Source organism: Enhydra lutris, unplaced genomic scaffold, assembly GCF_002288905.1.
Source record: "Enhydra lutris kenyoni isolate GAN:26980312 unplaced genomic scaffold, ASM228890v2 scaffoldscaffold13, whole genome shotgun sequence".
NCBI lineage: Eukaryota > Metazoa > Chordata > Mammalia > Carnivora > Mustelidae > Enhydra > Enhydra lutris.
Genome location: NW_019154097.1, coordinates 27,503,124 through 27,529,426, shown reverse-complemented (window position 1 = coordinate 27,529,426; position 26,303 = coordinate 27,503,124). Strand labels below are relative to the sequence as shown.

The 26,303-nt window shown below is 48.7% G+C and overlaps 1 protein-coding gene across 1 annotated transcript in view; it reads left to right on the top strand.

Annotated features, from left to right (window-relative positions):
* Positions 1–26,303, top strand: part of LOC111146358 (tubulin tyrosine ligase like 11) — a 222,486-nt gene that overhangs the window by 69,644 nt on the left and 126,539 nt on the right. The window contains exon 4 of the mRNA XM_022501885.1: positions 17,355–17,930. Within this exon, the coding sequence (XP_022357593.1) occupies positions 17,355–17,930 (576 nt within the window). The remainder of the gene's footprint in view (positions 1–17,354; positions 17,931–26,303) is intronic.

Genomic DNA, 26,303 nt, shown 5'->3' with positions numbered 1-26,303 from the left:
TAGTGATGGCGCCTTAGTCACTTGAGGACACGTCTAATTTTCTCCCAGAAAATAGGGGCCCCAATCTTGACTTCGGGGCCTGTTTCAAAAGGAAATTATGAAAATTGTTTTGCCTGTGCCTCCTCTCCTCGTCTCCAAAGAAACGGAGCGATCCCTGGAACATTTTCTCGTTCGGCTTCTTTTCTGTGTCATTGCCTTTTGCAGGAGCTGTTTCAGGGAAACAAGGTAGAGGAGAGATTCGGGGCAAGCAGGATGCAGTGATCGGATCCTCTAGCTCGTTAATGAACTCATTCTCTCATCCTTTCCTGCCCCTCAAGCACACACCCCCTCTTCCACCGCCTTCTGAAACACCCCCCATGTTTCCGAAAGAGTTAGAACACCAGGATAAAAGGATCTGTTTGGCTAGAGCAGATCTAGTAATAGTGCTTCTCTGTCCTTCTTGGACCTGATGGCCCCCTTCCGTTTCCTTTTCATTTTGACGTAATTTCAGACTTACTGAAAAATTGTAAGAATAAAGAAAGAATTTCTACACACCCTTCACTCAGATAACCCCAAATGTTAACGTTTCACCACATTCCTTTTCTCCCTGTCTCCCTCCCTCTCCCCTTTTTGAGAGCAAGTTGCATACGTGATGCCCCTTGACCCGGAAACACTTCCATGTGTGTTTCCTGAATAAAACATTGTCCTTCATCACCACAAAAGCATGAAATTAACATCGATCCCATGCTCTTGTCTAATCTAATCATATTCAGAATGGATCCGGATTTCGACAGTTATTCCAGTACTGTATAGTGAAAGAACTGGATCCGGTTGTGTCTCCGAAGCCTCCGGTAATCGGGGAGAATGTCCTAGTCTTTCTTTGTGTTTCATGATGTTGGTATTTTTGATGAGTACAGGCTAGTTGTTAGCAGACTGCCCCTCAATTTGGGTTTGCCTGGGGTTTCCGCATTATTCGCTTCAGGATCGGCATTTCTGTCAGGAACAACCCAGAAGCAGGGTGGTGTCTTTCTCAGGGCTATCATCCGGAGGCATGTGATGTCAACGTGTCTTCTTACTGGTGATGTTCACTTTAATCATTGGGTTAAGGTGGTGTCTGCCAGATTTCCACTGAAAAATTACTATTTTCCCTTTCCGAATTAATAAGTACCTTGTGGGAAGATACTTCAAGACGGTATAATATCCCGTTACTCCTCCGATTTTCACCCTCTCATTTGAACCTCTATTAGTAATCCTTGCCTGAATCAGTTATTATTGTGGTGGTTACCACATGGTGATTAGCTAACCCCATCGTTCCTTCTACATTCGTTCATTGAGTTTCTACTGCAAGGAAGAACGTTGTCTTCCCGTGTATGTATCTGTGGAGGTATGCACGTATGTTAGTGTGCACTCGTGGATTCTTATTTTATCCAGTGGGTTATAACCCTTTACGGTCATGCTCCAATAATCCAAGATTTGGCCAGTGGAGTCCTGTGTCCTTGTAGCACTTCCTGTTCTTCTGTGAGCGCTCTCTTACTTTTGCCACAACAAGATGTTCCAGGCTTTTCTTATCTCTTCCCTGACCTAGTCTTGGAATCAGTCAACTCTCCAAGAATCCCTAGTTTCTTTTGGTGGGTGTGAAGTGTGCTCCTTGCTACCACGTATCATTCCAATGCCCTCCCCTTTTATACAAAATATTTTGTGGTATTAACTTTACTATCCTGGAACGAAACATGATCCACCTACACACATACTTTAAAAACAGAGTAACACTGAAAGTGTTCTCTAAAAGAGAAAATAAGGGGAAATGTAAATATCTCACTAAGTGAATGCTTTGGCACCATTTCTCTGAAAGACATAATAAAGTGTCAAATGTTTGCACCTCCCTCTGAGGAGCAGCTTTGGATATAAGTAAGACAATTTTATGAAACATTATAGTGTCTCTGTCTCTTGATAGATACATAGATAACACAAGCCTGCAATGCTATCAGTAAGGTGACGTTTCTGAGCTATTGAACCACTCGATAAAATTCCAGGGAAAGAAAGGGCAAAGCATAGTTTTCCCTCTATTTACACAATTTCTGCATTCCTGGAAAACTGTGAGACTTAAATCACGTAGACAATTCTTTTTGTTTGTTCATGACACAGAGTTCAGTTCTAGGCTCGCTTCATGTCCTCTACACGCAGGTCTCTGACTTCATGAGTCAGAGTGTGGGAGGATCACCCTCCCCCCACCCCCCAGCCATGGAGTCTGCCGTTCAGGCCCCTGGCCACCGAGTGCCGAGTGCCGGCAATGCTCTCTGTTCACTGTGACAAGCAAAAACACTCCCTAGTGAAATTTCCAAAACCCTCCCTAGGTGGCAGTACCAGCTCCTCAAGAACCACTGATCCTTCTCTGTGGGACAGAGCAGTTATATCTCTCTTCCTTAAGAAACACAAATGCTGTTATATGGCTTGGAGGTGTTTACTTTTTAACACTTTTCAGAATTAATGTCTAACATTATAGGTTTCCCAGACTCCCATTTTACTTTCGGAATGAGGATGATCCTGTCTGTCTCTCTGCCCGGGTGGGGAAGCAGCCTCAGGTCACTGCCTAGGGTGGCCCGAGCTTGCACGCAGGGAGGGTGTCCACGCTGGGTAGGAGGGCTGTGACCTGTCACAGCACAGTGCCGTCCTGCAGGCAGTCTTGTCATGACCCTTGTTCTCCAAAGAACGTATGGAAAGATCCCTGGGAGCCCGAAGCAGACAAAGACCTCCACTGTACAGATGAGGAAACTGAGGCCCAGAGAGGAGGCAGACTTGGCCAAGTCACACTGTTAGTCAGAGATACTAATTAGGCATAGAGCTAAAGAAGTACCGAAGACTGGAACGACCCGAGAGAACATCCCGGCCACTCTCTTCTGGTTGAATCCCCTCCATACCCGGACAGGTGCCCAGCCTCCAGCATACACTTGACCATTTTCAGAAATGAACAATTTAATATTTTCTGAGGCAGTTCATGCCGCCGAGGACTGTTCTAAATTTCTAAATTATTTCTGAGTTGAGACCTTTCTACCTGGATCTCATCTTCTCTTCCCCATTCCCCACTGGGTGTGGTTTGGCACTGTTGGTCCCATGGAACATGCACGTTCCCTGTAGACACAGAACAGCAGGCATCTTGGGAATCTCAAAGTCGTATCCCTGTGTCCTGAGCTTTCTCAGCTGCTGGCTTTGACATTGTACTTGACATTGAGATTGGTTGATGAACAAGCCGGAGTTCTTGTCCTTATGAAGCTTTCAGTGTAGCTGGAAGGCCATTACTACACAAGTACTGGACACAAGGCTGATGTGAAATACCCCTACTTCCTTTTCCAAAACAGTGTAGACGAAAGAGGCGGGGCTCTGGAACCAGCCACGCTTGCGCTGACTCTGTCCACGGCTGCACGTGTGGCCTTGTGTTATTCTTTGCTTCCTGCTCTGAGCTTTGTTACACCCTCCGTAAAACTGCTGGCAGAGGAGCACTCCATAGAGTGTTAAATAAGAGCGCTCCAAAGCGCCCAGCACCGCGATACTCGGTGCATGGTTATGTCTTCCTCTTGCTCTTTCTGTTCCCCCAGTGTGACACGTTTGAACAAACTTCTAGATATTTGGGAAGGCCTTACAGCTCAGAATAAAATGATTTATCAGAGTAAATGCATTGAGATTTATCTCTGCTGCTCTCGGACTCTACCCTTTGGTAGATAACCCGGTGATACCTGAAAAATTGTATGGACAAAACACCAATGAGGAGACCGTGCCTATTAGAATTCAAGGGAAAGGCAAAATAGTAACCTGTCTCTCAGATTAACTGTTGTATGTTTAATGTTAAAATGTATATTGACTAGTGTCCCCATGGACAAAGATTGCCATATCACTGTCTTCTATATTGAAATTATAATCAGCCCACCTTATTAATCTGAATATATGTGAGCTCTTGCTGGTGTTCTCCAAGTATAGTATAATTTAAAAAGTGTTCTGTGGTCATGCAAGTGTGGAAAATGCTGGACCAGAGAGATTTGTTATAATCCCCATTTGATGGATGAAGATACTGAGGCTGTGGTGTTAACAAGCGCCCTACTATTTCTTGTACATATCTCTCTGTGGCCTCTCAGTTTACGGGATTCTGTCCTGATATCCTGAATGCTGTCCTGTTGTGGTTGTTGCATAATCAGCCTGTCTTTACGGGTCATAGGTGAGGTCTTCCCTAGAGAGGGTGAACTTCCCAGCGTCAGTGTTAGGGGATCTCTTTGCTGAGCCTCCAGGGAACATAGGTGTGTTCCCAGGCATGGGGGAATGCTGCCTTCTGCCAAACGAGGACACACTGCAGAGCTGTGTGGCACTGAGATGAGAATCAACAATTCCGTAAACAGAATTACGGCTAGTTGCATGCTCCTCCCTGTGTTTATTTCCCTTCTGCTCTCCTTGAGTCATTAATAACGGTCTTTAGAGCTTGGTCCCATCTTGGCTGTGGGCAAGTAAGGACAGAGTTGGAGCCCAGGCCTTGTTCAGGGCATTAACAAGGATCAACTCCCCTTCTGTCCTAAGTCCACTGTGATGGAGACAGTGACTAGAGAGATAACCCCAAAGGGCAGGTGGATTTGTGGGGTGGGGGGAGTCAGGGGAGCCTGTTTCCACGCAGAGAGTGGCCTCCAGTGCCCCTCTCTGATTTATTAAAGAAGCAGGGAAGTTTCCTTATACCTGACCACTGAGGTCAGGAAGGGGATGCTGGGCCAACAGTGCTCGTGAACCCATCGAGAGTAGGCAAAGGTCTTGTCCAATGGCCACTTACTACCATTGTACTAAAGGGAGGTGGGGGGAAACAGTGTTCACTGAAGGAGAAGCAGCTTATAAAACTGGCCTTCAGTGGCACGGTAGGAGTTCCCTTGTAGACTCAGCCCAGCTTGGCTTCCAACCAGCACACTCATTTGGAACACCACAGAGCTTCACGGTGATCAAAGGCACGTAAAAGTAATTCCTACATGTCAACACCTTCATGCTCCTTGAAATTTAAACCAGCAGTTGAAATCCAGAGGCTTGCAGGAGATCCTGTTCTCACTCTCCTGGTGTAAATGATCAGGCTAATGACTGACGAGTTCCCAGAAGGGCACTTGGCTGCCAGGCCAGGCTCTCAGAGGGGATTGGCTTCTTGGTTTGTCGGTTTAGATCCATTGCTTTTCTGGTAGCGATCAGAGCTCTCACCCAGGAGCCCAAACGTTGCACTGCGGTCCTGCCCGGCCAGTGACCTTGAGCCAGGCAGACCCAGCATTGGGCCACGCCATTGGTACTCAGGGCAGCAAGTGTCCAGGTTCATGGCCCTGGTCCCCAGGGTCATCTCAGACTTCCCTACCTCATCCCCACTCTACTATTCCTGCCCTCCTGACATTTGACCCACCTCGGCCTAACTGTGATTCGCAGGTCATCTGTGACTTCTCTGGACCTCAGATCCCTTATTTGTAATGTTATTAAAAATGACATTACACACATGCACAAAGCATATTAAAGAATGAAGCAAAAATAAAAACATTTTGGGCAAAATTGGCAAAGGGGGGGTGGGTCAAAAGGTACAAACTTCCAGTTATAAAATAAATAAGTCACAGGGATGTAATGTATAGCGTGATTGCTGTAGTTAATAATACTGTCTTATATATTTAAAAGTTGCTAAGAGAGTAAATCTTAAAAGTCCTCATCTCATCTCATTTTTCTTAAAAATTGTGTAACTATGTGTGGTGATGGATGTTAACCAGACCTACTGTGGCGATCACTTTGTCATATATACATATATTGAATCGTTATGTACATCTGGAACTAATAGAATGTCATATGTCAATTACATCTCACTGAAAAAAATACATAGAAATATAGAATATATATTTGACTAAGAGGTGATAGCCAATAAACTGAAAGTCTGCCCCCAAAATAATAATAGTGAACATTTATCTAGCACTTAGTACATGCCCAGCAGCATTCTTTTAAAATTTATTTATTTAAAGATTTTATTTATTTATTTGACAGACAGAGATCACAGATAGGCAGAGAGGCAAGCAGAGAAAGAGGAAGCAGGCTCCCCGCTGAGCAGAGAGCCCGATGTGGGGCTCGATCCCACGACCCTGGGATCATGACCTGAGCCAAAGGCAGAGGCTTTAACACACTGAGCCACCCAGGCGCCCCTAAAATTTATTTTTTAATTTATTCTTTCTTTTTAAAAAAATTTAAATTTGATTAGCCAACATGTAGTACATCATTAGTTTTAGATGGTAGAGGTCAGTGATTCATCATTAGCACATAACACCCAGTACTCATCACATCCTGTGTCCTTTCTAATGCCCATCACCCAGTCACCCCATCCCCTCACCCACCTCCCCTCCAGCAACCCTCAGTTTGTTTCCTATGATAGAGTCTCTCATGATGTGTCTCCCTCTCTGATGACTTCCCATTCAGTTTTCCCTTCTTTCCCCTATGAGTGAAACCATATTACCCTCCAGGTCCATTCAAGTCAATATAAATGGTAAGAGTTCATCCTTTCTGATGGCTGTGTAGTTGTCCAGGGTGTGTGTGTGTGTGTGTGTGTGTGTGTGTGTGTGTGTGTGTGCCACATCTTTATCCATTCATCTGTTGATGGACATCTCAGCTCTTTCCGTGGTTTGGCTGATGTGGACATTGGTGCTATGAACACTGGGGAGCAGTTGCCCCTTGGGATCAGTACATCTGTATCTTTGGGGCAAACACCTAGTAGTGCAATTGCTGGACCATACGGTAGCTTTATTTTTAACTTCTGAAGAACCTCTATACCATTTTCCAGAGTGGCTGCACCAGCTTGCATTCCCACCAACAGTGTTGGCCCAGCTGAATTTTTGATGCCAGTGGAGATGTCTCATTATATGGGTCTGGAGCTCAAGAGAGAGGTGTGTGCTGGAGATAAGAGAGTGGGGAGCCAGCTGCATTCAGGGTACGGTCACTGAAGTCCTGGGAGTGCTTGAAGTCACCCAGGATTCACATCAGAAGTCGTGCTCCCTGTCATCCTGGACATCAAACAAAGGAAGACAGGCCAGGCTGGGTTCCAACTAGCATTTGCTGAATCCTACCTGCAAGTTTCCATGCTGGGTGGGGGACAGAGGAGGGCGGGGAGCTGTTTTCCCGGCCTTCAAGGACTTGGCATTAAGTTAACTCAGCCCCTTTTTTGTAGGACTGAGACTATGGGGAAAAGCTCTAGTTACAAAGTAACAGTGGAAATGTTCTTACTCATCCCATAGGGTTAGATCTCATGTTTGCATATAACGTGCGTAGCCCAGTGCCTGGTGCTGATCGGCACTGCTGATGCAGGCGCTGTTACAGCCCTAGGGGCATGGTTTGAATGTGGCAAAATATGCCCCCGAGAGTGTTGTTTTAAGGTCAAGGGGTACCGTATGGTAAGAATGTAAGAGATATCAGGACCGTAGTGTTGGCAAGAAGGAAAAGCTAGGGCTCGTAATCAGAAGTGCTACTGATTATAATGTGGTCAAAGACATTTGGAGGTGAGCAAAAGATTCTTTAGCCCGTTCATTAGCAGAAACCCCTCAGTACTGAAAAACGAGTTTAGCTGGAAGGGGTACTTTCTTAGGCATCAGGTGTTGTGTTCCAGGTGGGATCAGCTACGATGCTTTCTGGGGTCTCAGGAGGAGACTGTGGGGAAGGGAGGTAGGAGAGCGGGGCCTGTGGGGCCAGGGAGTGACCCGAGGCTGTGGGCTGGACTCTGCTGGGGTGAATGGGAGGCCGCAGTGGGAGGGGAGCAGGGAACAGCTGAGGGGCAGGAGACAGGCCAGTCCCTGGGGACCGAGCTCACTGTAGGACGGCGGAGTTGGCATTAGATTCCAGCCAAGTAGGTCAGGGAGGAGCCGCCGTGTGGAATCTGGAGGATGATCAGGAGACCAGGCAGAATAATAATAAAGTAAAATGAAACCAAAAGTAGTACTATAAAAAAACAGTCCTGCGTTAAATAGAAGGGCAAGAGCGTGTTGAATCATCAAGGCAGTGACAGGAACTAGGCGCTGTCGTTCCTGTCTTCTAGGTGGGAATACTGAAGACACACGGGCTAAGTCACTTGGCCAAGACTCAGCCTTGGAGAGGCCGAGTTGAGATTTGAACCCAGGTCTGTTTCCAAAGCCCACGCCCTCTGCTCTGCGGCTCCCCATAGACTCTCGGATACGCGCACCTGGTGGTGGGGTAAGGGGGAGCTGCCGCCCAGGGCCCTCCCGTGCGCAGGCCCAGCAAGCCTCGTCAGAGCCTGGTCAGGGAACCCAGGAGAGATGGGGGGGCCTGGCTGGTGGGCCAGCTGTCCTCGTGCCCTCTCTCCCAGAGTGGCGGGGAGACCCCAGAGGAAAATGGACAGTCTCACAACATGACTGGTGCCTTCCTATTAAGCAAGTTTTATAGTCCCAGGTGTGTTCTAGAGTGGCTTTTTGATTGCTCACGAATGATGGATTGATTATGGCCCACATAAAGTTGCTGCTCACTGCGAGTGGGACCCATTAAATCACACTGACAACAGGCTGGACAAGGGGGACTTCCGTGGAGAGGCTCCCCTCAGTCTTTGTGATCGTTGCGGCAGCTGCCTGGAGGCTGTGGTGCTGTGTCCCCCTCTCGCATCACTGAGAGCATCTTCAACACACGAGGCAGCGTGGGCCTGGGGTTCTGCTCCGGGGCCGCCTTCCTCAGGGCGGCTGCAGGCTCCGTTCTCTCCGGGGCTTCCCTTCCTCTGTCTCCCTAGAATGGAGGCTTGGAGACTGAACACGGCGATCACTCTGAAAAGCATCCAAATGTATTCTAAGACCAAACAAATGTTGTGTTATTATTCAGAACGAGGAGAGAGAACTTAATTCCAGGTTCTTTCTGAAAGACCGCTTCAGATGACTGAATCAATTATAGTGAGAAGAACTTTGGGTTAGAAATCAGAGTTGTGTTTCAGGTCACTAGTTGTATGGCCTTGAGCAAGTCTCCAGTTTCTCTCTGTGTGTGTGGGTGGGTGGGTGTGTGTGTGTGTGAGAGAGAGAGAGAGAGAGAATGAACTCTTTCCTGGGCCCAGCCAAGCTCTGTGGCTGTGTGGAATCCCTCTTCTCACACCGGCTAGCCCCAGCCAGAGCAAGATGAGTCCTGCCCTGCGTGGCTATAATTTTGTCTTCCTACATCTATCTCCCTCCTTACTTTGCCTGTTAAACAACAGGCCCCACATGTTAACTGCTTTGAGTTTTCCCAAAGAAGGCAGTTGTCATGGAAAGTTCACAGGCTTTCTGAATCTGACCAGCTTGGTTTCAAGTCACTTTACTGCTCCTCTGCTGTGTGACTTTGGCCTGGGACTCCACCCCTCTGAGCCTCTATTTCCCTGCAGGATTGTTGTGAGGCTTCAGTAGACGAGGACCACAGCGGTCATAGCACAGAATGTGTGTTTCACTAATGGTAGTTTAGAGGAAACTTACTTATTAAAATAATTTTGTTTCTACAGGAGAAGTCGCCTTATCTGGCAGTCTCTCAGCTACGTAATGTTCCCGCCGTTCATAAATGCTGTAGTAATCAAGCTTCTTAATGGTAATTTTGTAAAATATTTAACAGGCATCCACGCCACTACATAACAGAGAATAGCGACTAAAGTAAGGCATGGTCTTTAGCCTCAACAAACATGTCACTGAGTGGGAGAGACAGAAAAATAAATAATAATAGCCCCTGTATGTTTGCTTGAGCCCTTTACATTCTTTACCTGATGCAGTCCTCACAACAGCCCGACAGCAGAGGCACTACTATTGCTCCCATTTCATAGGTGAGCAAACTGAGACACAGAGGTATGAAAATTGTGGAGGGTTACCTAGCTACTCAGGGGCAGTGGTGCTGGGCTTTGTAGCCCTGCAGGCTGTTGGCTGTCATGTCCATGTTCTTAGCTTTCATAACGCACAGAACCTAAGTATATTCCTATAATGCTAGGTCGCTATCAACTTAAAGACGCGTGAGCCATTATAATGTGATGGAGATGTGCTGAGGAAAGGTGAGCGGCCACAGCCCTGGGAGCACAGAGGACCAGAGTGGCTGTTCGGCCTGGAGGGTTGTAAGCCAGGGAAGGATTCTCAGAGGTGATTCTCAGAGCGCACCTCCGAGCCGGGACTTGGAGGCCGAATAGGAGCTTTGCCGACGAGAAAGCGAGAAAGCGGGACAGAGGGGAGGCAAGGGGAGGCCCTGAGTCTGTGTCAGGCGAGCACTAGCCTGCTGGAGAAGGAGGGCCTTGGAAGCCATGCCCAGGACTTGTGCATGAGTGGCCGGCTACCACACCTGGGGACTCACTCATGGTATTTCTTCTAAACTGTTCAAATAAACCCAGGATACCCATCAGTCATAAAAGGAGCAGAGGTTTTTGTTTTTGTTTTTTTAATTTGCCACTTAAGTTTTCGTAACTGGGACTCTTCAAAAGCGAGGGAGTGGTGAGACGTGTGCCCAGGCAGTGGCGGGTGCTGCTCCTGCCGTGGGATCCGCCATCCTCTGCTAACCACCAGCCAGAGAAGCTGGTTCGGATCCCCGTCCTCCAGTTCAAGATATTCCATGTCTGAGTTTAAAATCAGAGTCTTGGGTCTCACCGCTGCCAGACAGCAGTCCCTACTTTTGCTAACACTTCAAAAGTTACTGCGAGGGTCAGAATGAGCCCTTGGTATGAAAGACTGGACACCGCAGTCCGGTTCCGACGAACGGGAAGGGGCTTGTGGAATGAGGTGAGGGAGTCTTATGTTGGCTTCATGGCTCAGTGAATATTCAGTCAATGGGGTGAGCTCCCCATCTCCCCCTTCCCGCCCCACCCTGTGCCCCTTCCTGCACCCCCTGTATGTAAGCTGTGCCCCTCACTGCTGCAGCCCCCTCTCTCCTTCACCTGCCTCCAGTCCCTGGGTGCCCCCGAGCCCACCTCTGCCTTACTGCCCCAGCCCAGCCCAGGCCTTTCAAGACTTTACAGCCCTGAATCTTCCTGGGTCTGGTCTGTTTTCTTCCAAACCATCCTCCCCATGAGTGCGAGTGGTATGGTGGCCTGGTATGGTGGCCTGGCATCACCGATTGAAAATTGACCAGCTGCCTATAGACCATGTACAAATAGAAGGCATTCCATGATCTCCTCTGGTCCTCCAGCCTCTCGTCCCCAGGCGGCCACTATTGTCCCTGCGGAACCAGGCCCATCGTGGAGGCCACTGCCATTGTGCTGGGGCCTAATGGCCTCAGATGTCTCTCCGGAGCTCCGGCTGCAGTTTCCGGAGGCCGCAGAACCTCTCCAGTTGTGTGCCCTCTGGCCCGCCCCCTCCCTCTGTTGCCCCCTGCCCTCCCTGAGATCTCTCTCTCTCCCTCACCTCATCATTCAGTTCCGTTGATTTTACCTCCAAAATATTCTCCAACCTGCCTCCTCCCCCCTCCCCCCACCACCAGCCTCAATTCAGAGACACTTCAGACACTTCAGAGACACTTGCTGCCCCCAGCCTCTGCCCCTCCAGGCCATTTTCTGTGTGGCAGCCAGAGGGATATTTCTAAGTACATGTCTAATTAAGTTGTTCCTTCTAAAGCCCTGTCACTTTAGGACATGGTCCAAACTCCCTAGAATGATATTCAGGGCCCTTCCCTGTCAGGCCCCACCTTATACCCAGCCACGGTCTTCTTCCGTCCCCTCATTCACTACAGACAGGGGCTCTGGAATCTGACGGTTTGTGCTTAAATCCTCATCCTAGTGGCTGTGTGACCATTGGCAAGTTAATTAACATCTCTGGGCCCTCATTCCTTAGCTGTAAAATAGGGTTGTGGAGGATTAAATGAGATGATACACGTATGAGTGCCCAGGGGCTGTGTGTGAGCTTGTTAGCTGGCCCCTGGCAGATCTCACTGGTGAGATTTCCAGTGCACGCCCCCCCCCCCACTTCACTGCTCTCTGTTCTCCAGCCACTGGAACCGTTGTACTCGCGTCGAGAGAGCGCGATTTCTCCCGCTTTTATAAACCCCGCTGCAGCAGTGCGATACCTGCCCAGTTCTTCCTGTTGGCGGCACCTGTCTGCCTCCCACTCTGCCCCTTTCGGTCTGGCCCTCGGTACCCTAACTGCGATCTGCCCCCTCCTCAGCGGACTCAGAGATCACCCGGAATGCCGGCCATAGGGATTCGCCCTGGGTGCAAGGCTCGGCCCACCGAAGCTGGAAGGCGCCGGTCCCTGCATGCATGTGCTTTGTGACATCGGCTCGTTTTCCAGAGGCTTCGTTTTACCCGTGCCTTCAACCCCAAGGGTCTCGGTTGCTGAGGTTGGATGCAAATCTACCTGAGTGACAGAGGAGTGCTCTAACTGCCTTTGACCTCCCTGGGATTGCACACACCGTATTTCCTCAGAAGCTGTCCTCTTAGCTGCCCCTCATGGCTAATCATGGTTTGTGGCTTAGGATTCCCATTGCTGAATTTCTCTTTCAAAATATTTTAACTCGCTTCCCCCAGACGCCCAGCCAACTTCCTCAAGTGCATCATAAATCTCCAATCCAGATCTCCCACTCTTGTAGACCCTCCCGATGCTCTCATCACAGTGGCGGGAGCTCTCCGCTGATTAATGTCACTTGCGTGTTTGTAACACAGCCTTCAACTGTGGTGATGTCAAGATAAATCATTGTTCAGACCCTGGGAGTCGGCAGAAGCCAGGGACCTTAGTGTGCCTTCTTTATTTTATAGTTGAATACAACAAAGCCCAGGAGAGCTTAGGTGACTTACCCAAGGTCACACCATCGGAAATTATCCGACTAAACTGGGGCTAGAATCCAGATTTTCTGGGTTTTTGTTTTTGTTTTTGTTTTTACTTCAGTTTCCTTTCCAACTCACCAATAACTATTTAGTTTCTTTATTCTACTAAACATTTTTAAAAACTTTAAAAAATTGTGATAAAATCCGCACAAGGTAAAACTCGCCATCGACACCATTTTTAAGTGGACAGTTGAGTGGCCTCAAACGCATTCACTCTCCTGTGCCACTGTCATCACCAACCGTCTCCAGAACTTTTTCTGTCTCCCCAGACTGACACTCTGTGCCTCTCACATGCCAGCTGTCTGTTTCTCCCTCTCCTAAGTCTCTTGTAACTGCTCTGCTTTTGGTCTCTGTGAATTCTGACTTCTCTGGGTACTTCATGTAAGTGCGACCGTTGACCATTTGTCCTTTTGTGTGACAGCTTATTTCGCTTAGCATAATGTCCTCCAGGTTCACCCACTGTGGCAGGTGTCAGAACTCCCTTCCTTTATATGGCGGAGTAGTCTTCTGTTGTATGTGGATAGCACATTTTTTTTTTACCACTCATCTGTCGATGGACACTCAGACTTCTCCCACATTTTGGCTATTGTGAGTCCTGCTGCTACGAACGTGGACGAACACGTATCCACTCACCAAGAAGTATTCCTTATATGCATTTAGAGACACTTGCTGCCGACCCTCGCTACTCATTTTTTTTTTCGTAATGGGAAGTTGGGAAAATACAAAAAAGCACAGTGAAGAATAGAAAAGCCACAGATGTTTTTGTGGTATATATTTACAGGATTTCATATTCATGCTGCCCATAATTTTAGAAGTTTTATACATACTAAGAATTTTAGCAGATAGTCCCATCTGTGTAGTAGGGAGAACACTTGAAATGGATTTCAAGAACAGAGAGCATGAACGCTGAATGTGACCTTGGCCAACTCTGGTCATCTGAACTATGACCTTACTTTACCTTAACAGTCTACAGAGATAGCTCTTTGTAGCGGTGCTTCTTTAAGACCATCGTGGTAGAGCGGGTTACTGCTAAGAGTTGGAATTTTGAATTACGGGTCTTTTCCAGTCACATTTCTTCAACATCCACTAGGGGGCAGTAAAAGACACATTTTTCAATAGGCCCGTTGCCTGCCAAGCAATCAGGCCACCACATCCTCTTTGCATCTCTTTCAGCCATCCGTGCATAGTTACAAGATAATGGATTTCACGTCCAACAGCAGCTTTGGGTAAAACTGGAGATACCAGCAGCTGTAGCGTACGTGCAGGTCTTCCTCCCATTCAGTCTGACATCAGTGCATAAAACTTCATTCGATATGTTGGTCCCCGATTGTATTTTTATTCAGTTCACATTAGTTCAGTGGTTCTCAAGCAGAGTGAACATCAGAATCATCCCTCATGCTTTTTCCAAAGTACACATGCCCAGGTCTCCTCCTAGATCTATTAAATCAGAATTTCTGGGCTGGGGCCTAGTTAGAGAGACTATATTTTTATTCTAGTCCATGTGTTCTTGCCAAGAACTAGTGCATTCGTTCTTAACTTTAATAACTGGGAGGGGAAGGGTCATTCTGGGGTAAAACCTCAGAAGAGAGGTGAATATGAATTCTGGAAAAATCTCTTTCCCTTATAAAAATAGAAGCCACTGAAGGATCTGGTGGCTGTGGGAACTCAGAGCTCTGAGGCTTTCTTATAGATTGTACCTATATTATAATAAGCCAGGAACCTGGGCAGGAGCTTCCGGAATGGGGGAGGCCCTAGCAAACTCAGCATCTGTGGTTATAGCTCTGAGAAGGCCATGCTCAGGGTCCAGACTCCTTAGTGTGCAGCCAGAGTTCAGACACCAACACTCTCTGCCATAGGGAGAGAATCTTCCCTGTAGTATTCAGGAAAAAGAGGCATTTATCTTTAACTTAGGAGAGGTAAGTGGGTGTAGAGAACCTGCAGTAAGGTCAGACGACCTTAGTTCTCATCCGAACCATCCCGCCAGCCAGTGAGAGGCCCCAGGGCAAGTCATGTCACCTTTCGGAGCCTCGGCTTCCCAGTTTGAATTATGGGAGGACTGAGCGGCACTGATCTCTAAGGATCCTCCCTGTTCTAAAATTTCAATGATCCTGTTAGTATTAATAATCATGATTTGTATGGTCCTACCCCGGCAAAGAACAGAAGAAATATTCAGTAATGCGATGAATGACAGAGACTATTGACCATGTAGTTTAATTTATTTAAGGCATATACACTGAATTCAAAGGAGAAAATATTGCTCCTCATAATATATTGAACTGTTAGCGTCTTCAGCATAGTAAAAGCTTTCCAGAGGGAAAAATTATCCATCAGTGCAAACTTGACATTTTTCACTTTTTGATCCGTAACTGCCATTCCTCCCACATGCTTGTATTTACCGCGAAGGGCCAAATATAGGAATGCTTTGGATGCATATTAAATAACTACATAAACGTCAAGGTCATGGTTACAAGAAAGGCTCCGTGGAAGGCCCTAGGAGGCTTGCATTGATCTCTTGTGAACTTCCATTCCCGAATCCTGCTGACAGACAAGGGGAAGCAATTGATGTGGACCATTATTAAGGTTTTAAGTGTTTCTCCATTGTTAAAGATCTTTTACAAGCCCGGAGTAACCGATAGTGCCCAAGGAATTGGCAAAAGCTTCACTTAGAAATATAGGCTGGTCAGAGAGATAAGTAAAACCCAGAGTGCAGCTGTGCTGGGCTGAGCGCCCACAGCAAAGGCGGAGGGCCGGGGTGAGTCCAGTGTGGGGAGATGCCCGCTCCTCAGGCTCCAGGCATGGCTCGGAGTTACAGACCCCAGAACAGCCCAGAACGGAAGGCCCATTCGGGAGCTCTTGCACACCATGAGTTGCACTCTTTCCCATCCGCCTCCGGCTTCCTCCAGCTCCCCCGCCCCGTCCACGTCCAACTCTGTGCATTCTCCATGACTGCAGGGTCTACCTGAGAGTGTCCAGGGGAAACTGGGTGCGCGTGAATTATGCAGACCTGCGGATCCAGACTGACTGTCTGGACGGGTCAAGTGCCCCAGATAATTCTGTGCGTGTGCCGCTGACCCGGAGCGGGGAAGACCGTCGATGGTACGATAGTACGGATGGCAGAATCTAGCTTCAGAACCATCTCAAAGGACCGAAGGAGGATGGGCGGGGTCTGCGAGAGGAACCAAATAGGAGATCCAAGTGGTAACACGAACGTTTCCCCGCACTAGCTCCGCATTTGGTCTTACGCTCGGCCCTTTGCACATTTTAGTTTCTCTCCTCTTTACTGTGACCCCATGAGGGTAGGTTTTTGGGCCCCATTTTTATTTTTATTTTCCTTTTTAAAAAAAAAAGATTTATTTATTTATTTATTTATTTGAGAGCTAGAGTGAGTATGAGCGGAGGGAGAGGGAGAGGCAAACTCCCCACTGAGCAGGCAGCCTGGGGCAGGGCTCAATCCCAGGACCCCAGGATCATGACCTGAGCTGAAGGCAGACACTTAACCAACTGAGCCACCCAGGAGCTCCTAGATGCCCATTTTTAAGAGGAGGAAACAGAAATCCAGTAGGAGAGAGGAAGGTGCACACACTTTAGAGTCCCTGATGGAGATTCTAATCCCTGTTCCGCCTCTCAGTTAGCAGACAAGTTACTTCTTCCTCAAGAAGCAGGAAGAGCTGGGCTTCCCGCTGCCTTTCCCGGCTCCGGTTCTGAGTGCTTGGACCTTTGCATTCCTTATCTCATTTCATCCTCAGATGAATCTTACTGACAATCTTACTGCTCAGAACAATCTTATTGTCATTCTGTAGGTGAGGAAGTCACCAAGAACTTAAGTAACTTGCCCAAGGTCACGCGGGAAGAGCTGGGCCAGGGTGTAGCCCGGGCAGTGGGAATGGTGCCCACACTCCGAGCATCGGCTTTGCCCTCTCTGCTCCCTGTGCCGGGAGAAAAGAATCATATTCTCTGTGAGGGTCAGAGTAGGTGACTGCTGTCCAGTGCCTCGTAGAGTCTCTGGCGCTTCGCAGGCACTCATACGTGGTGCGAGGCCGGGGCACCTGGGTGGCTCAGTCGGTTAAGCATCTGACTTCGGCTCAGGTCGTGATCTCAGGATGCTGGGTTCGAGCCCCGCGTCGGGCACCCTGCTCCGTGGGGAATCAGCTTCTCCCTCTCCCCCTGCCTCGCTCCCCCCTCTGATCATGCTCTCTTTATAAATAAATAAAATCTTTAAAAAAAAAAATGGTGTTAGGCCATTATCCTTCTCCTTCTGCCCCTCCTCCTCCTCACCATTAACAGGTCATCGTTAGTTAAATGGCTTGCCCGGTGTTAGACCTCACAACTGACAAAGACCTGGAATTTGGACCTAGGTCCTGTGACTGCAGACCTACAACACTCCCGGTCCCCTTCCTAGAGGACAAGACTGAGGACAGATCTTAGGTCCAGATCTCGATACCTAGCCCCATTGTTATCCCCCCCGGTGCTTCGTGAAGACTCCCATGGATGGGGCTCACTTTATCACTCCTTCCCCAAACATTGGCTGAGGTCCTGCTCTGTCTTGGGGGCCTGGAGAGGAAAAGAATGTAATGCCAACCGTGCCTTTTTCCCCCACCAGGTTCGAACGGTGAAAGATGGCGACCCCTCCTGGAAGCCCACGTTCATCGTGAAACCTGACAGCGGCTGTCAGGGCGATGGCATCTACCTCATTAAAGACCCCAGTGACATCCGCCTGGCAGGGACCCTACAGAGCCGGCCGGCGGTGGTCCAGGAGTACATCTGCAAACCTCTTCTGATCGACGAGCTCAAGTTTGACATCCGTCTGTATGTCTTACTCAAGTCCTTAGACCCCCTGGAGATTTATATAGCCAAAGACGGACTCTCTAGATTTTGTACTGAGCCATACCAGGAGCCCAGCCCCAAAAACCTGCACCACACCTTCATGCACCTGACCAACTACTCCCTGAACATCCACAGTGGCAACTTCGTCCATTCGGACAGCATGAGCACAGGCAGCAAGAGGACTTTCTCTAGCATTCTCTGTAGACTGTCTTCCAAAGGTGTTGACATCAAGAGGGTCTGGTCTGACATCATCTCCCTGGTGATTAAGACTGTCATTGCCCTGACTCCAGAGCTCAAAGTCTTCTACCAGTCGGACATCCCCGCGGGGAGGCCGGGGCCCACGTGCTTCCAGGTAACTGTTGCCAGTCCCAGCCTGAGTTCCCCAAACCTCACAGGACCTGTGGAGGGCCCCCTGGCTTCCTGTGGGATGCCGGGTGGGGGCGGGGTGGCCAGAGGGGGGCCCGGGGGGGGGGGGGTGTAGGAGGGGGGAGTTGCGGTGTGGCCTCTGTTGTTAAACCTGGGTCCAGCTTTCTATTTGCTAGTCGTGTGATTTGAGGCAAGTTACTTCCCTTTGCTCACCTGTAAAATGAGACAAAGAGTACCTCCCTGAGAGGATTCTTGTAAGAATTAAATGAAATAACATAAGCACAGTGCTTGCCATTTATTTATTCATCCTTCCTTCCAGCGTTTTGTACCACCTGCTTCGTAGGGGGCCAGGTCTTGTCCCAGGTACTGTGGAGATGGTCAGTCATGGCTCCCCTGGCCAAGGCAGGGAGTTTACTAATATGGGAGACAAATCCTTTAAAAGCGCCTCGTATGAATATGTCACAAGTGCTAGAGTAGAGGAAGAAATTGACTGGTCACTGTGACATTGCAGGACCGTCTGGCATTTTCTGGCTGGGCTGGGAAGCCTCTGCAGAAGGAGTGGCAGACGAAGTCAGATATCCTGGATAGGGCTGGGGAGACAGTGTTCTGGGGGGACATGTTCGCAGCCCTAGGGGGATGAGGGAGTCATGCAATTTGAAGAATTGAAAGAGGTTCGGTGTGGTTGGAGGGTGGGGCTTGAGACAGAGCTTGGAGGGAGATGAGAGAAGAGGAGGTGGGAGCGGTAGGTTGTGGCTGAGTTATGGAAGGCTGAGGGCAGTGGGGGCCCCATGGGTTGTAGACAGGTGAATGGTGGGCTTAGATTGGCACATTGCAAATAACAAACCAGCTGCAGGGTCGAGAGTGGATTGGGCACAGCTGGGAACAGGGAGGTGACTAGGGAACCGATTGCTCTCCTGTAAGCAAGAGCTGGTGTTCACTTGGACTGGGAAGGTCTTGGTGCTGATGGAGAGAGTAGATCTGAGAGTCATGTAGCAGGTGGAAGGGCTGGGTTGGTGACTGATGGGGCTGGAGAGAGTGATGAGGCCGTGGCAGTGAGGGACAGGGGAGAACCAAGACTGACTCACAGGTGGCTTAGGCATTTGGATGGATGAACAGAAGCCACAGGAAAGGCTTGTGTGAGGAAGGTCAGGAGCTGGACTTGAACATGCCCTTGAAGAGCCCATGTGACATCTGGTTGGAGAGTTTGAGTGGACAGTTGGACATTTGGACCTGGAGTTCAGGAGTGAGAGAGACAGGGCTGGGCTGGGAACTCATCAGCGTTCACACAATGACCAAAGCCATGTGAGGCTGCAGAAGAGACGGGGCCTCAGAAGACTCCTGAGGGCACAGCCGTTTAGGCAAGGGATAGCTGGTGGGGCCTGGGGGAGGGACCTGCACCAGAGGCCAACAAGAAGGGGCTTGAGATGTAGAAGGGATATCAGCAGAGGAAGCACCCCGAGCGCCAAGGAAGACGAGCTTGCAGAAGGAGCAGGCAGGAATCACCAGTGGCAAATGCCACTGAGCTGTCACACAAGACCAGAACTGAAATTGCCCACTGTGCTTCGTGACTGGCGAGGATGGTCTTCGAGGGAGTAATGGGGCCGGGGCCACAGTGTGGTGGCCCAAGCCAGAGTGTGGCCAGAAGGGAAGGGAGAGTGAGAGCAGAGCCGTGAAGCGGGGCGAGGCTGGAGTCCGGACACTCTGTAGACAGCCGGGTCCCTGCCACCAGATAATCAGAGTGCGGAGCCGATGGGAAGAAGGAGGACTTCTGGGACCTCTCCGACTCATCTTTAAAATTACTCTGTGGCAGGTGAATATATAAAAAGAACACACAGAACCTGTCCATATGCTTTGGAGCAGAACAGCACAATGGGCATCCCAAGCGCCACCTCCCAACCCAAGACTGCCCACCAGCTACTGTGCTTGTCCCCAGCCCATTTCCCTACCCACCGCTGCCCCCAGGGTCACAGTGTCTGGAATTTTACGTTTATCATTCCCCTGCCTTAAAAAATACCTTTCTTATGCACGAATGTTTCCCTATATTGCTTTGTTTTGCTTGGGTTGCAGCTTTATACAAATGCTGCTATGAAGTAAACAGTCTTTTTCAACATTCTTTTCCACCGCATGTTGAGGTGGGTTGCTGGGCCCTGTTTCATTTGCACCTGCTATTATGCCGATACCAAAACACACAATTTGTTTGGGTTGCTTCTCGTCCTCCATCCAAGAATGTGGCAGGAGAGCAAGATGGAATAAGAAGGGAGGGGAGAGGCGGGCGGAGCTGGGGAAGCAGAATCTCTGATGGGTGGGCTGTTTATTTGATGGCAAAAGAGGAGGCTGGTCCTGAGGTGCAGGCTCCCAAAAGAGTGGCTCCCCCTGGGGCTGGGCACCAGTCAGCAGGATTTCCGGGCCGGCCGGTAGAACCCTTTGAAGGGCAAATCAATCGGTGGCCAGTTCCAGGAAGGGATGGTTGTCCTCTAGAGATCCGTCCTTAGGCACTTGGATCCCAGGCTCTGGTTCCCAGGTAGGATGTCCAGCTCAGCCATCACGTAGGGAGCTAAAGGCATTAGAAAGGGTAAGTGGGCAGAACTTGGAGATAAGACCGGAGAAAACAAGTCCGATCCCAAGCCATGGAAAGGTTAGGGCAGAGGAGACAGTTGCAACGTGGAGGCCTCCGGGGGTCATCCCGGGGGACTGTGTGGCCACATGTGTCTGACGGTGACAGCTATTCCAGGAGAGTCATGTGGGCCCAGCATGACCAGCCAAGCCACGGAGCCCTGGCACAGTGGAGGGGCCGGTGGGAGGGCCAGGGGCAGTGGTTTGCTGCTTGTCTTGCTGTGGACAGGCTGCATGGGGCAGCCACTGGGGTGGAACCGGGGGCTGGGGCTGTTGGGAATTGGAGGGCAGACAAGGAGGGAGCCACTGGTTTGGACAGACGACATCTCGCACATGGAACCGCAGCCCCATGTCTGTTTTCCATTGCTAGACCAACACTAACTGATTCCAGGCCCGGGGTCAGGGGACGAGCACCGGACTGGAAGCAATGCTCTAAGGAGGAGCTCTTACCCTTTGCAGCTGTGCGACCTTGGGCAAATTCCCTCACTACCCTGGGCCTCTGTTTCTTTCTCTGTCAATCACCTACACCCACTTCCCCAGCTGCCTTCCTAGGAGGAGCTTGAGGCACTGTGGGAGAAAAACTTCCGACAAGGTGTAAAGTGTTAGATGTTCAAAATTGGGTTTCCCATACATTTCAGATTCACAGTGATTGAGAAAATAACTAGTTTTTTTTTCCAACCTTGGAGTCCTCTCTTACTTTCTTTATTCTAGTCACTTGATAAGACACTTGTTAGTTTGAGTCTCAGATACCTGAAGTAACTTGAAGCCCAAAGATTGGGGGAAATGGTGTGGTTCTGCTATGGAGTTGCTGTGTGACCTTACCTAAGGCACTCAACTTCTCTGTGCCTATTTCCTCAGCCTCCTCACAGAGCTGTTGTCCATTGCATGTGAGATAAAGAGTATAAAGGGCTTTGCAAACTACAATGTTCTTTGCATGGACAAGAAATGATTGCTTTGTCGTGATGCCCCCTTTGCCTGTAGCCTGGGCCGGGCCCACATGGCCGCATTCCGGGACATAAACTCTAGCCAGCGACATTACATTTATCTTAAACATGTGATTGTGACCCCTTTCCAATCATAGCCACAATAACTACTCGGGAAATTGTGGTGGCCCGGAACGGCTGCTGGCACGGCTCAGGCTGTGGGCAGCTTTCCTGTAATCTGTTGCCTAGGAACGCGGCGGCCCTGTCATCGCGGTCTGCCCGCCACCCCCCCCCGCCCCCCGCCATCGTGCAGCCAGCCCCCCGAGATACATCCTCACGGCAGTCTTCTTGAGGGCAGCAGTGTGACCCTGGCTTTGGCAGTCAGGTCCATGTGGGGGCAGATGATTCATGTGGCAGAAAAACACACGCAGAGAAAAGGTGTCCAGCTGGGCTTTCAAGAACATTCTTTCCCAGTTCTGCTGCTGGGTGTCGATCTTCCTTTAGCTCTGTGTCTCACTCTTCTCTTGGCTCGTGATCTTTTCCCTTAGAGGTCTGGAGGAGACACCTTTCCTGAAGCCTAAGCTGCTTCTCCTTCTTTGTTCTTTTGACCTCCTGTTCCCCTTTAGCCCCAGACGCCCCCTAGGAAGGAGATGAAGAAGCAGCCTTGTGGTCATGCAAGGGCTTGGGTTTCGCTCTCCGATGCCCTGGTTTTGAGCTACTACCAGCTCCTCCTTCCAGGTGAGCTTGGAAGTTAACCTTCCTTCGCCTCAGTTGCCTCATCTGTCCTGCCACACAGAGCAGCTCCTCTTAGACGTAATTTGTGCCTTCCTGAGCCTGCCCGTGTGTCCTCCTCTGTCTTGGCCTGGCGTGCTCTCGCCAGTCTCACTGTTTTTTGGAATTTAGTGCTTCTACCAAAGAGCTGCTTAAATCCCTCCTTCTCCGTAAAGCCTTCTTGACCACTTCTGATACATAAGCTTTTTTCTTCCTTTGGAATATTCCCTGGGCTTGCACTGAGACAAGCCCCAAGCTAGTTGTGGGGCAGGTGGTCATGGGTAAGACATGGTCCCTGAGGGGGCGCAGGCTACAGGGAAGACTGCCACCCGGGGATCACAACTGCTTATCCTACGTGCTGGAGGAGGGCCTCTACAGGATGCTGGGAGCGCGCAGAGAAGGGAGTAATTAACTTTGCCTGACCCAGTCAGGGAGGGCTTCCCAGAGGAGGAGCTGTTGCAGCTGGAGCTTCAGGCATGAAGCAGAATTTGGCAAGCAGAGAGAGGCGAGGGACTCCCACTGTGGCCTGCTTTTCCTTCCACCTTACTGGATGCTGGTTCTGCGCCCCTCCTTCTGAACCTGCAGTGCTGGAGATTCCCAGCACTCAGTGCTTAGGAAATTCCCCTAGCGACAATCACTCCCTAAATGATCTCACTTAAGGTTAGTGTATTTAGCTGCCCCAAGGCTAGTGTATTTAGCTGCCTCCTTCCATTTTCTACTTGGATATCTAGTGGGATTCTCATGCTCAACATGTCCAAAGTCAAACTCTTGATTTCCCTCCCACACCTAGTCTGCCATTGTTTTCCTATTTCAGTAAATGCACAACATCCGATTGGTTACAAAAAGCAAAAACCTGAGCCATCCTTTCTTCTTTTTCCCTCTTTCTTAGGTCTGCTCCATAAGCCAGTCTTGCAAATAGACTTTAAAATACATCCTAACCAGCTCTGTTGCTACTGTCCCAGTCTAGGCAGCCATCACCTTGCACTTGTACCACCACAATAGCCTCCCAATTAACGCCCCGTTTCCCACCCTTGCTGCTGATGGCCTATTTTGCTCTCTGTATCCAACATGATTCTTTTAGAACATGTCAGATCCAATTACTTCCCTTGTGCAAATTCTCCCATGGCTTTCTCATTGCACTTAAAATCCTGGCTGCTGACCATGGCCTACAAGATGCTACACGATTGGTTCCTTGTCTTCCTATCTGACCTCATCTCCTACCACTCTCCCTCTTGTTCACTCTTTGCTGTTGTTCACAAGTGACTTTTGTTCTCGCTGTCTACTCTGCCTGGAATGCTCTTCCTTAGCTCTTCAGATGACTTACCCACTCACCTCATTCAGTCCCAATTCATGCATCACCTCCTGAAACTTCTGCTTCCGGTTGTGATGGAATACCAAATCTGGACTAACCATCCTGTTGAAAACAATAAGAATACTGGACAAAATACATGAAATAAGTGTTCCTGACTTTGGACAACAAGGCAGCTTAGCACTGTGATCCCTGAGGAATTGGGGAGTGGAAACGGGGTTGAGTCCTATGGTTGCCACAACTTTCTATCTGGGAATAATCCCCAGGACATGGACACAGAGATGGGGAACTCAACCCTGTGACCTCAATGAGCTGCAGAGATGGAGATCAAAGTTTGGGAAGGCTGAGAGGGCAGAAATTCTGTGGGCAGAATGCTGAAAAGAAGGGAGCTGAGCAGGAAAAGATCATCCCTGGGGATGCAGAGATCCCTGTGTCATTGCTGGGTGTTAGGCCACCTTGGTATGAGTGTTGATGCATATAGTCGGGCAAAGAGTGACCAGTGAACTGATAAGCTGAACAACTCCCAGGCTCACACAGAACAGGGAGAGATGCTCACGCTCTGAGTAACTGGTGTGGACAGTCCTTGGTGGTCACTGGGAGCATTCAGTGGCAGTTCCAGAGAAGTTATACCTTAATGGACTGAATCTTCCCTGGAATGAAAGTTACTCTAGACCTAACCTAGTGGAGCTTAAACAGTAGACCTTGGAGGTATCAAATTAATTTGCAAATAACTACCAAAACAGCCTACCCCCTTTTAAAAGAAAACAAAATCCAGACTCTCAGCGTTATAACATTCATAGTATCCAGCATCCATTCCTGTCCAGCATCCAGCATCCAGACATTCCACAGAGCAGGTAAGGTAACCCATATCAAGGGGGGGGAAATCCACACAGACTCAGAATTATCAGAAATGATGAAACTAGTAGGAAAAGAATGTTAAAACAACTATTATAACTGTGCACAAGATTTTAAAGGAGAATATGAGCTTAATGAAGAGGAGAGATGGAAGCTATTCAAAAGAACCAAATGGAATGTCCAGAGAAGAAAATATAAAATCTGAGATGAAAATTTCACTGAATGAGATTAGCAGATTAGATACCGCAGAAGAAATGATCAGTGAACTTGAAGATGTAGCGATAGAATCTATCCAAAATGAAACAGAAAAGAGAAAATGACAGGAAATGAAAGTGAACAGACCCTCATTGATCTATGTTACAATATCAAGTATTCTAAATATGTGTAATTGGAGTTCCCTGAGTAGAAGAGACAAGAAAAATAGAGAAAGATATTTGCAGAGATGGCCCCAAATTTCCAAATTTGATAAAAACAAAATCTGCAATCCAAGAAGTTTAAGAAACTCCAAGGACACACACACACACACACACACACACACACACACACACACACACACACCAAAGCTTATCATAATCAAATTGTGGAAAACCAGTGATGATTTAAAAAAAATCTTAAAAGCAGCTAGAGAGAAAAGATACATTATGTTCAGAGGAACAAAGAATAATGAAAAAGTTATTCTCATCAGAAACTGTGGAAGTCAGAAGACAATGGGATGGCAAGACCTTCCCTGGTCATCCTTCTAAACCACCAACCCTCCCCTCTGCCCACCATATCACACTCTTTGTGGCCTTAATCACTAACTTACTGTGGTCTCTCTCTTCACTAGACGGTAAGCTCCAAGAGGGCAGGATAGTAAAACATCATTTGTCTCATTCACTGCTTTATCCCCAGTGCCTAGAACAATACCTAGTTATTTAATAGGTGCTCAATAAATACTTCATCAATAAAGTCTCCTTCCAGACAGAAGAGTATCAAGGCAGAAAGCAGTAGAGAGTCCTCAAATTACTAATAGTTCAGCACAATTACACCCCAAGATGTGCGGGGGGAGGGGGAGGGGGAGGAAATAAAGCTGGAATATGAGAGCAATGGCAAGTCTAGAGGAATTTGTAGGATATGCCGTGGAACTGGGGCTTCATTCTGCAGGCAGGGATCTTAGGCAGAGGAATGCTAATACTCTACATTTTAGAAAAATTTTCCTGGGAATCCCTTGTGCCAGATGATCTAAAGAGGTGAGTTGGAGAGAAGGAAATAAATGGGGAGGCTATTAAATTAGTCCAGGTGAAAGCTGGTGCAGACCAAATGGAGGCCAGGAGCAGTGAGGATGGGTCAGCTCCAGAAAGTTCTTTAGGAGGTAGGATGTACAGGAGATACATTGAGCAGGAGTTGGTGAACAGCTAGATATGAAAGATGAAGGAGAGAGTTCTGACTTGTGTAATTGGGTAGATAAGGAGTACAGGAGGCAGAGTCAATTTTAGGGAAAGGATCATATTATTAATGTTATTAATCATATTAATCATATTAATGATCTATGGCTACATAGTAAATTTCCCCAAAACTTAGCAGCTTGAACTTACAAACATTTATTATCTCTCAGTTTGTGTGGATCAGGAACCTAGGCTTAGGGGACTCCCTCTTGTTTAGTGTCTCAAAAGGCTGCAGTGAACGTGATGGCCAGGCCTGTAGTCACCTCAAGGCCTGACTGGAGAAGGAGCCTGGGGGTAGGCCTCAGGTCCCCCTAGCTGTTGGCTGGAGACATTGGTTCCTTGTCACCTGGACCTCCAGAGGGCTGTTCCCAACACAGCAGCTGGCTTCCCTCAGAGTGTGTGAGCAAGAGAGTAGGAGAAGGCATCCCAAGATGGAAGCCACAGTCTTTTTATAATCAAATATT